Consider the following 13,432-nt stretch of genomic DNA (forward strand, 5'->3'; position numbering starts at 1 on the left):
CCCTGGCCCGCTGCCTCTCAAAGGGGCATGAGGCAAGATGGCGGCAGGGCCAGGAGCGGGACAGAGCCGGTGCAGGAGGGGTCTGGCTGCGCCAATACTCGGTGTGTGGCGGTGCTGTGCCGTGGCAGCGGTTAGGTTGTGCCGATTTCTGTGCCGTGGCGGGCGGTAGCTGCTGCCCTCCCGCCGGCCCCGTCCGGCCGCAGTCCGTGTGAGGGCGCCGCCGCTGGCGAGGCGGGCGCGGGCCCGGCGCAGCAGGGCGGCTTTGTGCGCGGCGCTAATCCGGGCGGCAGCTGCCATTGGCGGCCGCGTTGCCGTGGTGACGGCCCCGCCGGCGGCCGCCTTTGTTGGGGCCCGGCGCGGCCCAGCCGGGAAGAGCCCGGCGCGGCGCTTCGCCGCCACAATAGCTGCCCGCCGGGGGCTGCCATTCACACCTGGTTGTGGCTGCGCGGTCGATACACCCCTGTCGGGCTAGGAGCCGGTCATGGTACCTCGATGCCATCAGCGGTCAACGCTTCCTGTGAGGATCTGCCCGGGTGTTTGGGTGGTGCTGGGCTTCAGGGAGCCCCGCGAAGGTCCCCATCCCCTCCCTTAGCTCCAGACCAGGGCAGCAGCTGGCAGGGATCTAATGTGAGGCTGGATCTCCAGGGCGGGGTGATGGAAATGGCTGCTTCTTGTGGACACAGGTGAGGCCTTTCTTCGCAGAAGGTCTGCAGCCCATCCTGCTGGCCTTTGTAGACTGCAACACTGCTTCAGGGCCAAATCAGATGGGGCTTTGAGCAACCCGATCTAGTGCAAAGTGACTCATGGCATGGAGCTTGGAACTAGATGATCTTGGAGGTCTGTTCCACCCCAAACGATTCTGTACTTCCCCAGGTTGCAGGGCCCTGCTTTACTTCAGGGCACTGGCTGCATACTGTCTGAGACCACCCAACTCCTCTCTTACTTGGGAGGGAGACAGGGAGATGCTCATGTATAGGTTTTGTTGACAATAAAACCCACTAGTTGTAGCTATACACAGTTTGCACCCTAGAATTGAGAGAGAGGGGTTAGACTGTTTCACATCTGATGCATATATACACGTATCTATCCATCTCAGGTGTAGCTCGTGGAAGGAAACACTTTTCTAATAGTGGGTGTTGTTGTAAATGCATTTTCACAAGGTGTCTTGAGGTGCTGGGCAGGCACTTGATCTTAAAGCACCAGCAGAAACACAGGAAAAGGTTCAGGCAGAGGAAGGCTGTTGCTCTTCTCCCGGCACACAGTGCTCAAGCACCACAGGAACGCACATCCGTTGCCCAGGATGTGGTTGCAGTGAGGTGGTTTTGTGTGGATGTGTGCTGGGCTCTGCTCCTGCTTTCTGGGCTCTGTGAAAAACAGGTTATTGCTGGGGCTGCTTGGACAGACCAAGTCAGTAGCTGTGCTGTGCCTGTCCCCATAGGGTTTTCCTTTCTCATGCCTCTCTCCCATTGTGATGGGTTTGTGGGCTTCAGCTACCTGAGCTGAAGTCTTAGGGAGTGTCACTGCTACAGAGTGCTGTTGACACTGCATTTTCCCCGTGTTCAGTGGGGGAGAGGACAGCTATGTGCTTGCCTTTTGGAGAACTGGATGGAGGAATGGATCTATCTTAAGAAATGAACCAATCAGACACTAGAACCTGAAATATTTTGAAGCCATGTCAGGCTTCCTTCCAGCACATCTCACTTGTGATGGCACCATGAAGGAAAATGGTGCTGAGGCAGGAGTGAGCAATGATGGGGAATGGCAGCATGATGAACTGCCACCAGCTTTTAGCTACTTGACTGTGTCTTGGGAAGCTGCTGAGAAATTGCTTCAGGTCTGTGTGAAGCCTTACATTCCCCATGGCTTTGACTGAGTGCCTGGCACGTTTCTTTGTTGACTTGGCTGAGGAAGAGCTAGGACAGGAAGAATGCTGGAGGAACTGCAGCCGGGTTTTCTGTTGTCACCTCTCAGTCTTGCAGGGTGTATGTGTTGGACAAGCCCAAGGGCACCAAATATGATCTCTCCTTCCATCCTCGTGGCACAGAGGTGGCGGCACATGACCCATGTAGTCGTGGGGGGCTGAGGCTCAGAGCCCTCTTCATTCTCTGGTTGAGGCTGTGGGCTCATGCCGTGGTATGGGCAGCACTGTGCCCTCACTGGTAGTCTGTTCTAAAGAAGGCAGCAATACATAGGGTTTTTGGGGATGAGGCAAGAGAGCAATCCTGCGGAGTTGAGGGTGCATGGGGTTCACTGTACGAGGAACATGTGTCTTACATGGAGGAGGAGGGCCAGGGTAGCTGCTGGCCGGAGTCTGCTGCTGCCTCCCCTGAGCACTTGCACGTCCAGTTTTATAATCGGATTAAAGCAGTGGTATTAGAGAGGAGGGATGGGTCAGTGGGACAGGTTTACACTGGGGCTTACACGGAGGGGATTGAAGTGTATTTTTTTAACCCTGCTCGGCCTGGCCAGCAGAGCGGTTCTGGCTCATAGGAGGCTGCACCCGCGGGGAGATGCGGGAATAGTGGCAGCAGGCGGTGATGTGCTGGCCGCGGAGGAGAGCAGCCCCGGGCCGGCTGGGGGATGGGGCCCGGCCGCCCCTCCCCCCCGGGAAGGCAGCCCTGCTCAGTCCTTGCAGTAAATTTGCTCTAATTACAGCCTCCAGCAGTGGGAAACCTCACTTAGAGGAAAGGCTCCTCTAGGGTGGGGGCAGGGGCACTTCCCAGCTTTCCCAGGCAGGCTCTGTTGTCTGAGGCCTCTGCTTCCCCTGTCGCTGGGAGGCCCCTTATTCCTCTCCCATCCCCAGCTTTGCTTCCCTCCTCCCTCCCCTAAATTCTCCGCTGCTTTGAGGCCGGGATTTGGGAACAATGCTTTCCCTGCTCCTTGCCCCCCGGCTGGAGCCGCAGGCAAACAATCGGGGTCGCTTGCTGCCAGGGGCCGGGCCGAGGGAGCTCAGCAAGGCTGCACCTGCCCCGAGATGGGCTGGTGGGGGAACTGTGCTGGTCATGGCTTGGGGAAGGGCCTGGTGTGGTAGCTGGTGTGTGTTGTGCGGAGGGTGTGTGTGCGTATGCATGTTTCCTTCTTGGGGACAGGAGGGCCAGGAAGCTCTCTGCAGTTGTCAGTGGATGCTCTTGGCAACAGCAATAATCTGATCGGAGCCCTTCGCTTTGCAGGTGGATGACGCAATGTTGATGTTCGACAAGACAACCAACCGACACCGAGGTGAGAGCTGTCTTCTAGCTGTAGGAGATGGTTTGTGGAGGAGGAGAGGGTTTGCCTCCTTCCTTGGAGGGGTTAGTATTCCAGCAGCAGGGGATGCGAGTTGCAGCTGCTCTTTATCTAGCCTCCAGTTGCCCCATCTTTTGCATCTGCATCCTTTACCAGCATCCCTTGCAGCACAGAGAGCTTTTGTCCAGTGCGTTTCCTGTGCTGTAAACTCGCCGAGTTGCAGATATGTGAGAGGAGAGGGCCCCCTCCCTTGCCCACTTACCTCCGTGGCTCCAGCCTGCAGTGTGTGTCTTACCTTGTCCCAAGTAATCTGAGCTCTGGGAAAGCTGACACGAGAGCCTGAAGAGTGCCTGCTCCTCACCCCTTCCTCGGCCCAGAGCCCACTTGTGCTCCCAGGTCACCTTTTCTTACCCGAGTCCTGCTGGCAGGAGTCTGGTTTCAGGATGGAAGCAAGGCTGTAGTATCTGCACTATCTGGACTCAGCCTGCTGTGGGTGTCCCTGCCTCCTGCTTTGCTGGTGAGTCTTCACGCCCATTCCCTGCTCATGTGGCAGAGCTCCGCACTAGCATTGCACTAGCCCAGACATTTACTGGCAACAACTTAACCTTCAAACTTAGCTTTGGCCTCTTCCAAATCAGGGCCAGTAACAGCCCCGTTACTGGGGCTGGGCCACTCTCACGTCTGTGTGTTGTTTGAAGCACTTCCAAGCACCTCTGCCCCCAGATCAGCAAAGGAACACTCCCTTCTGCTCTTGTTACACTGTGTGCCCTTCAGGTTTTTGCTTTTTTTTCTAAAGCCATTAAATCTACTCTGATTGCCTGGCCTGGATGTTCCAGCTTCATCTTAAAAGCCAAGAGGTGTTAACCCCTGTTCCTCCATGAATCCCTCCCAATTACTAGCCTAATTAAAAAGCTGGGTGTTTCAGAAGGAGCAGGGAGAGCTGCCAGCGCCATGTGGGCAGTAAGAGGCTCTGTCCAGGGTGCAGCAGTCCTGATGGGGGTCTGATGGAGCTCAGGACTGTGTCAGCATCAGTTTTGTTTTTGAACTCTCAAGCAATTCTGCTTGAGGTTGTTGAGTGTGAAACTGTACCTGAGCACAGACAGATGGAGGAGTTTAAGTAGAGACTTTTCTGGCAGTATGGAGAAAATGTAGGGTTCTTGGCAGCAGATCCTCATCTGTTTTCAAAAGTTATTTTAAAGCACCATGGAATTGGCCAGTTCTGGAAAACGGAAAGCTCTGCTTAATCCCATCTTGCTTGTAAGGCAGGCTTAAAGACATCCTCCCACCTGCCTCAGTTTTCCGGAAGCGGCTGCAGTCAGCTGAGAGGAGTTTAGTCTGCCCACTCAAACTGGTCTTTGCCAAAACTGTCAGGAAAGGGGTTGGTGAGAGAAAGGAGGTGTGAGGTGGGCCGGGGCCAGGAACACACTGTCCTGACTTAGCCCAGATACTAACCTTACTTTGGTGCAACTTTGCACATCACTTTCCACGTGTGTCTCTGTCTTGCTCTCTGCAACTGCTTTGCTTGTTCAAGGCCCTGGTGACTGCTGAGGAAATGTGCATGGTGTCAGTGCTGATGGGGTGTGTTTAGTAAGGATGGTGATGTCCTGGCAAGCAGCTGTTCATTTCTCCATCAACTCTTTGTGTGAGTGTCTGCTGGGATCCTCCCCATTGCTACCAGCCATGTGGTTTGCCTTGCAAATAGCAAAGGTTGGGAGGTTTAAAAATGTAATTGATTTGAGAGCAAGTTGAGTTCAGAGAGGGTAGGAAGTACAGGATGAGGAAGAAAGAGGAATCTGTAAGGGGATGGTCCTCTTCTTGAGATAAAAGCGAGATTTGCTGCAGAGGGAGGATGAGAGTGACAGCTGTTTGAGAAAGGGCTGATTGTAGTATCCTTCTCTTCTCCTGCCAATAAAAGGATCTGAGTAGTGGGTGCAAACCATGCAGAGCTCTGACCTGATCAAGGAGTTTTGCTTTATCTTCAGGGTTTGGTTTTGTCACATTTGAAAGCGAAGACATTGTGGAAAAAGTGTGTGAAATCCACTTCCATGAGATCAACAACAAAATGGTGAGTGGCTGGGGCAGAAGGGACAGAGGTATGGGATAGAGCACAGCAGTGGCACGGGGCAGAGTGCCAAGAAGTTGGATCCTGATGCACTTCCCCTACAGTAGGAAATTCCTACTTTTTTTTCCCAAAATCACAGTTTGGGAGAGAAATTCACAGTGTGGGGGTGAACCAGCACAATACTGAGCTTTCAAGAAGAGATAACTGCAGTGAAGAATTGTGCAGTGTTTGGGGGTTTTGAAGTTACATGAAATGTCTTAGTGGCCTGGAAGGGGACGGGTTTTATTCAGAAACAAGGAAAACTAAGCTTTGAGGCCCTGGTGCAGGGCCAGGCAGAGTGTCAAGGGGCAGCACCAGGATGAGAAAAGATAGGAGATGAATTTTGAGCTCCTCCTTGCTGGTGGCTGCAGAGCAAGAGGGAAGCCAGGCAGCATGCAGGCCAGAGGCAGGGACATTGGGGGAGGACAGCGGAATGGGCTTGGCAGGGGTGGCCAGCGCTGGAAAGTGCCACACACCAACAGCCTTCCCTGTCTGTCCTCTGTGTCAGTGCCCTGTGCCCGTGGCAGCTGAACTTGATCCTTGCTTTCTCGTGGCAGGTGGAGTGTAAAAAAGCCCAGCCGAAGGAGGTGATGTCCCCCACGGGCTCGGCACGAGGGCGGTCCCGAGTCATGCCTTACGGGATGGATGCCTTCATGCTCGGGATCGGCATGCTGGGTAAGCCCAAGGACAGATCTCCTCCCCAGCTCCCTGCCGTGCCAGGCAGCTTAGAGGCTTTATTCCGAGAGCAGGCAGGGTGGCCAAGGGCAGCTCTCCTTGCTCTCAAGGCCAGGGATGCTGGGGGGTGCTGGGACCTGTTTGCGATCACAACTTGCCCTCTGGTGGCACCTGGTAAAACTGCAAACTTGTCTCTGCTCCCCTGCGGCAGCTGGAGCTGGCCGGACGCAGCAATATGCTGGGCAGCTCTGGCCCCTTGCGATCTCTCAGCGGTCTCGCAGTGCCATAGTGCACAGGCTGGAAGTCTTTCCTGCCTCTCGTGAATTAGGATATAACTACAGTGCTGAAACGAGTGTGGAGTACTCCATGTCCAGGCATCTTCTTCCTGCTCTTCTACAGGCTTTCTCATAAATTAGTTGGTTAAAGAGGCACCAAGCTTCCACTTTCAACAGTGGTCCATAGAAATGTCCTCACTGTCTTTTAAAGACTGTAAAAATGACCTTAAAGTTCTACTTCAGCTTTGTCTCACTTTGTTGCCTCCCTCTCAGGAACAGCAAGTATCTGATATTGCAAAGAACTCTTGTAATGAGAAATTGGTGACAAGCAGGCTGGGGTTACATGTCTGTCAATGATTCTAAGGCAAATCTGTTCAGACAGAAGATAAAAAAAAGAAGAAAATAGTCCTTTTTAGCTTCTCCTGCCAGGGCTACAAACACCTCATGCCTGGATCTGAGAGTCAAGCATGATCCTTCTAGCATGGTTGCTGTTCCTGGCTTCTCTCCCTTCTCAAGTTTGCTCCAGCTGGGCCTGAGCTGACCCAGGAGCAGACTGTTTGCTCAGGATCATTGCTGGTGTTGCTGGGCAGGGTGTACTCAGCCTGGCTCTCCTTGCTAAGCCTGTCGAGTAGCAGTTAGTCACTGAACAAAACCTCAAAAAGGGCATTTTTTCCCCAATGTTTTCACTTGACTTATTGAAGGAAAATAAATCTCCAGCCTGTGGGTTTCAGTTCTGCCTTGCCTAAGCCATCTGAATTTTAAATCAGCAAAGCACAAGCTGAGTCACTGGGAAATCCACGTACTCATGTCTTGGGAGATCTCAAATCAAATATTCATCTGTGAGTCAGTGCCCTGCGTTCTCACAGGCTTGTTCTGTAGGGGTGGTCAGCTTCCCAGGAAATGGCAGTTCTCCTGCCTGGTGCCAGGCAGAAGCACTCTGCCTGCATTCATTCGCCAGTGCTTCAGTGCGAAATTACTCAGACCTGCTCATCCCCAGCTCCCTGATTTCCTATTTGTAGATCTAGATGATCTGCATAAAGCCTTAGTCTACAGAGCTATGAGTTTCTGAGAAGGAAACCTCCATGTCCCTACACGTCTGGAGTGAGGAAGAAATCAACCAGGCCTGCTAAAACTCTTTCTGTAGACTCGCTGGCGCTGTGCACTCTGCCCAGCAATTTCCCAGGGTTTCTGTTATTTCACTGTTTGTGCTTTCTGATGCCAGTGGTTACACTGCTTGTGAGCAGCCAGGCACTGGGGACATGGACCCCGTGAGCTTGCAGTAAGAGAGCCCTTTTCTCTTCCCTCAGGTTACCCAGGCTTTCAAGCTGCCACCTACGCGAGTCGAAGTTACACTGGCATTGCACCTGGCTACACTTACCAGTTCCCTGGTGAGTGGTGCTCCCTTGCTTGGGTTTTTTTTCGGTCTGCCTTCAGGTGATGGGAGTCCCTGGCATGATCTGTGACCCAGGCTCTGCCCCATTCCCCTGATAGATCTCTCTTTAAATTGGAGACGGATGTGAAGGGGGAGGGGAGAAGCCCTGGAATAGGTGGGAGCAGCCTGTCCTTCATTAGGATTATCCTCACACTCCAGTGGCAGGAAAAGCCCAAGGCTGCTCCAACGCCCTTTATGTTGGCCTCCTCAGTAGGGCTGCTGCTGTGACACAGAAGGGCCCCTGCAGCTCTTCCTGTCTCGCTGCCTTTGTGTGTGTCTGTCTCTCTTTACGGAGTTGCCACGACTCTGAAAGTAGCACAGGATTTTGAAATGTGCCTTTCTGTGATCCATGGAACTCCTTGGCACCCAAAATACAGGTGTTGGCAACACTGCACTTGTGTTCTGAACAGTGCCTGGACCACTCACAGCCTCCAAAAAGCATCTGCTAGGGTGATGGGCTGCAGATCCTCTGCAAACTGGGTGGTTTCAAGCTCCCAACCTCACCATGTGCTCTGAACATGGATTGTGCGATCAATGGCTGGAACCTGCTGTGCTGCAGCTGCTCTCAGCTTTCTGTGGCCTCTTCCTCCCTCCTGTTTTCTGTGAGTCTGGGGAACGAGGCAGAGCACACTCAGGGAAAAAGATTGTCTTGCTATTTTCTAGAGAAGTGGCAACTCTGAGCATCCCTTCCTTACTCCATCCCTCAGTGTGATGGTTTATATATGAAGTCTTGATGTTAGGGGCTGGAAAGTTTCTTTTTTGCCTGAGGTGAGCCCAGGCTGACTGTGGCTGAAAGCTGCTGTTGCCTCCTAGCTGTCTGGAAGCTCTTCCTGAATCCGGTTTTATGGGCCTCATTTGTAGTGGCTTCAAATGCCTCATCATAAACTCCTATCCCAGTGAGTTTGGAATGTGCTGAGCACCCACTGGCATGGCAGCTGAGAGGTCAGATTGGATGGGTTGCAGAGAGGTGCTCCAGGGATGACCTGAGGCTGCACAGTGAAGCTTGCACTTGTTCTGCCTTGGCCAGTTTTATTCTAAGGACAAAAGGATCCTTTCAGTCATCCTTTCAGTCTCCAGGGCAGGAGTCCAGCACCTTTCAGCAGCAGTTACACATCAGTTTAAAGAAGACACTGGTCTGGTCACAGCCTGGCTGCAGGCTGCTCCCCCAGCAGACCCTGACTGCTGTCTTTCTGCGGGGTCTCCCTTGGGGCATTTGATGAGTTCCTAAGCTGTCTTGCATTTCGTTTTTAGAGTTCCGTGTAGAGCGGACCCCTCTCCCGAGTGCCCCCGTCCTCCCTGAGCTCACAGGTCAGTCCCACTCATTTGCTACACTCACAAGCTGAAGGGGAGAAGGGGGCTTTGGGCTGTTCCAGTGGTGTCACTGCTCCACAGCCTGGCGCAGTTAGCCTGGAAACGTTCCTTATTTCCTCTTCCATCTGAGCACCATCCAAAGCTGGGGCTGGAAAGACGGAGAGGCAATCAGAGCCATGTGTACTGCCTCTGAGAAGGGCATTGCAGGTCATACTAAATGAAGGCATGTAATCCTTAGATGGCGTTTCCTGCTGCTTGCCTCACTTTTAGCTCCTCGCCCCAGGCTGGGTGTAAACCAGACCTGGAAAACTGCAGAGAGCAGGGTGACTTCTCAGGGGTTCACAAATGACCTTAGCCTGAGCTGCTGCAAGGATGAGATCTGGAGTGTGGGGAGGAGGGGAAGGGTATGGGGGCACTCCTGATTACTCTAATCCCATTTCCCTGCTCCAGGTGGTGCAGCTTCTCAGCTGCTCCTACATGGACTTCCTGGGCAGAAGTGAGTGTGGGGGAACTCTACAATGTCCTGCACTACTTGTAGAGGACTGTGGAGTGGAATGGGGGGCAGAGGACCATTTTCCAGAGACTAGTCCTGGTTTAGTGTCCTCACAGTGCAAATACCCTCAGCCCTTGGGTTGTGTGCAGCGTGTTCTCTCTAGGTGTTGTTCCTTCTGTCTGCTCTCCCTTCCATGGCCATGTTTTCCCCAGCTCTGTTGTGTCCATGGTTTTTGTTGTAGCAAAGCAGCTTAGTGTAGCACCCTGCTCTCTGTGTGCCATCTCATTTCTGTGGTGTTCCTCCTCCAGCGCTTCCTTGCCTCCACCTGTTTCAGGGTTTGAATCTCTCCACAATGGGAGTGCGGAAAAGCTTCCTTAGAAGCTGTCCTGGAATTAACAGTATCAACAGGCTTGAGAGGGGGATTCTGTGGTGCAGAACCTTGTTTATCCTTAAGGACTCTCCATTCCTGAGGATGCTGAGGTTGGCAGCCACCAATGAACAAATTGCCCTGAGGAAGGTAGAGGGAGACAAATCCTAGCTCCCTCTTAGGACAGTTCTTTCCTGACACCATGTATGCAACTGCATAAGCACCAGCCCCCACCTCTGAGCCTTTCGGTTGTCAAGCAAAGGAGATGTGGGTCCAGTTGTTTATTTACATGTGTGTTTTTTCTGCAAAACTCACAATCTGTGTAGAGGAATGTTGGTGACTTGGCAAAAGTGCTTTTTCCTTTGGGTCCCCTCTGACTGCACTGTCCCTTTTCCTAGTGGAGGTGAATTGCCCCAGGCCTGGCTGTCGTCGGCAGCTGGGGTGCACCAGGGCTCTGTACAACAAGAAGTTATTAATGCTGCAGGCCTGGCTGGGCGCCATGGTAGCTTACAGTCCTGAGTGCCTCGATGAAGCACCAGCTGGGGATCGTGGCATTCTTCCCTCCCCATTACGCTTACCTACTGTTAAACAGCCACTGCTCAGCCTCTTGGCTAGGCCCGGAGCTGCGATTCCCGTGTATAGGCTGGAGTTGGTCCCGTGGAGGGCAGGGCCCCCTTGGTTCCTACAAAGGCCCAGCGAGCTGTGCAGGGCTCGAGGGCCCTTGTGCCTTCAAGTGGATGCGTGCGCCTAAATGCGCTGCGCTTTGTGGGCTTGGCAAGTGGAACTGAGATGAGAGGATGGCACAAGCAGGGATGATTGCTGCAGCATGCAGGGAGCTAACAGGCAGGTGCTTTGTCATCACAACGCAAACCTGGTGTCTCAGTAGACAGACTGCAAGGGCAAGACAGGCTTTTCCTGGAAAAAGAACTGGAGTCTCCTTGAGAAGACTTGGCCTCCTTTTGCCGTAAAACAGTATTCACTCAGCTGTGTGCTGAGGACTGAAAATGACGACGGGGCAGGACAGTGTCTGCCAGCAGCCTGCCTCCCCAGAAGAGTGTTTTTGGGGATGATGTGAAGCAGCAACATGCTGCTGTTGGCCCAGGGCCGGTAATGAGCGGCTAACCCAGATACAAGCCTTGTATAACGTTGGCTTGAAACAGGCTGGTGCCTGATACTAAATATTCCCTTATAAGCTAGTCTGGGTTTCAGCCTTAACGCGATTGATTTGTTCTGACCTCTTTTTATGGTGCTCTAAACAGAATCACTGTGAATTTCACATTGAAGCATGAAATGCTGACCCAGTCATTTTAAGGGCAAAGAGAAGCATACTGGCTAGATGCCTCCTGCCCTGAGGGCTGGATGCCTGTGGCAGTGGAGTTGGGAATTAGAACTGCTACATATAAATTAAGACTTGCTGTTTTAATTAAGCCATTTCTAGTTCCTGCTCCCTAGGTATATGTTTCTTGTTCTTCTACAATGAACAGTAGGGGTTTGAGCAGTTCAGGAACAAAACTCAGGGTGGAGAGGATGGTGTGCCTTGAGCAGAGCAAAGAATAGGGAGAAAGAGGCTATTAAGCTGTTAATCAAGAATAGTACCAAGGGACAGAGAGGAGGGGCTGAGCCTCAGGACGCGGAGCTGTCAGCTGCTGCCCCAGAGCTGCTGCACTTCTCTACGTATACAGCCAAAATCTGGATCTGTAGCTTCAGATTAACTGCATTTTGCAAGCTAAATAGCACCAGGATATGTCTGAAATTGCCCTCTTCTGGTTCAGCTCTTCCATGTCATGCAGCTCCAGGAGGTGGGCTTAGCAGAGCATGACCAGGCGTTTGTTGTGTAAAAGGATGCTAATAAATGCAGGGCTGTGCCCGTCCCTATTGTCATGCTCGGCTGTCCTGTGTGAAGCACTAAGCCCATGTCTCTGTGGGCCTGGTATTTTGCATCGGGAAATGAAGGCTCTTGGTGGAGGTCCCTGTGTAGCACAGTGCCCCTCAGATGCCTGTTCTTTCTTTTCCAGCAATCCCCCTCACTGCGTATGGACCAATGGCGGCAGCAGCGGCTGCAGCAGCTGTGGTGCGAGGGACAGGTAACTGCCACTTTCCTCCCCAGCTCGGTGTCCTGTCACAGAGGTTTGCGATGGGCAGTGGGAGGGGGGTGGGACGGGGTTGCATTTTTGGGATCTTCACTACGTAGTTTTGCTGCCTCCTATAGGTTCCACCCCCAGCCGCACCGGTGGATTTTTGGGCACCACCAGCCCCGGGCCGATGGCAGAGCTTTATGGAGCCGCCAACCAGGACTCAGGGGTCAGCAGTTACATCAGCGCTGCCAGTCCAGCCCCAAGCACTGGCTTTGGCCACAGCCTAGGGGTGAGTATTCCTGTCAGGCTCTGTGCAGGCGGGAAGGAGGGGCATGGCCAGGGGAAGGGGCTGCATCTCTATATGTTGATGAAGGTGAGCAGTGGTGGGTAGGCCCTTTTCAGCCCACAGCTTGCTATTTGCTTAAGAAATGCCACTCACTGCAGTATCTGCCTTGCCACAGCTGAGCCCCAGACCATAGATAGGTGATGCAGCATGCAGCAGTTGACTTGGAGCCACCATCTTTGCACCTTGCTGGCTCTCCCTGGCCATCACTCAAAGTGACTTTTCTGGAGCCTGTCTTGGCCCCAACACAGTGTTCTGCAGGGTAATGGGCTCTTCACACCTAGCACCTCCATCTGAAACTGCCTTTCCCAGCATTTGGGCCATAACTAAGTTTGTTGTGGTAGTGCTTCTCTTTTACTTTTGTTTGCTTAAGAGTGGGGTTTCAATTCTTTCTTTGCAGGGTCCCTTGATTGCAACAGCTTTTACCAACGGGTATCACTGAAGCTGGGGACCAAGGAGGCAGGAGGTAAGAGAGCTTCACGCAAATGGGTAACAAGAGGGAGTTCTGAGCTTGCCTCTGTACTTGGGCTCTGGGCAGGAGCTGTGGATGCTGAAGGCTCACTGGCCTGACCCGGCTTGTAGGAGGAGTCCTGTGGCCAGTCTGGGGCTTTTGTTCTGCAGTTGGCAGGTTAAGTTCCTACTTTATGATCCCCAGACTGGAGTGCTGTATAAGGATCACTTAGTGTCTGAATGTAAAGAGGAAGGTAAAAAGGAAGTGCTGACAAAAGAGGAGAGGTCTGCAGGATTGACCAGTATAGCAACCCAGTGGTGATCCTGAGAGGCAGGTTTGGCTCACCTGCATGACTTGGGAAGCCTCCTCCATGCAGCTGGTTCTTCTCACTGCTGCTGAGACCACTCTCTCTGAGGAGTGAGGTTTTAGGGCAGGATGGTCTGTCTGCTTGGGTCTGTTTCTGGTCCTCCAATGGGCCCAAGAAGGAATGGTGGATGGTCTCTGCTTTGCAAACGTGGCTGAAAATAGCTGGCTTAAAATGAAAGAAACCTCTCAGCTTTCTGAAAAGGAGGGCAAATACTTGCAGGGAAGTGTCCAGACAGGAGCCTCTGGCAGCCTGGCAGAACTGCACTGGGCTGAGCATGCTGGGGAGGCAGCTGGACCCTGCCATGTCACAGGCCTCCA

General features: G+C 53.0%; 1 protein-coding gene across 2 annotated transcripts in view; it reads left to right on the forward strand.

Annotated features, from left to right (window-relative positions):
• MSI1 (musashi RNA binding protein 1) overlaps nt 1-13,432 on the forward strand; it is a 30,795-nt gene that overhangs the window by 14,765 nt on the left and 2,598 nt on the right. Inside the window, exons 7-14 of one of the 2 annotated variants that reach the window (XM_064169016.1) lie at nt 3,171-3,219; nt 5,208-5,290; nt 5,884-6,001; nt 7,584-7,664; nt 8,960-9,016; nt 11,895-11,963; nt 12,089-12,243; nt 12,698-12,763. In XM_064169016.1, coding sequence (XP_064025086.1) covers nt 3,171-3,219; nt 5,208-5,290; nt 5,884-6,001; nt 7,584-7,664; nt 8,960-9,016; nt 11,895-11,963; nt 12,089-12,243; nt 12,698-12,739 — 654 coding nt within the window. In that variant the 3' untranslated portion in view covers nt 12,740-12,763. The remainder of the gene's footprint in view (nt 1-3,170; nt 3,220-5,207; nt 5,291-5,883; nt 6,002-7,583; nt 7,665-8,959; nt 9,017-11,894; nt 11,964-12,088; nt 12,244-12,697; nt 12,764-13,432) is intronic. The other variant, XM_064169017.1, reaches the window with a different exon arrangement.

Source organism: Pogoniulus pusillus, chromosome 30, assembly GCF_015220805.1.
Source record: "Pogoniulus pusillus isolate bPogPus1 chromosome 30, bPogPus1.pri, whole genome shotgun sequence".
Lineage (NCBI taxonomy): Eukaryota > Metazoa > Chordata > Aves > Piciformes > Lybiidae > Pogoniulus > Pogoniulus pusillus.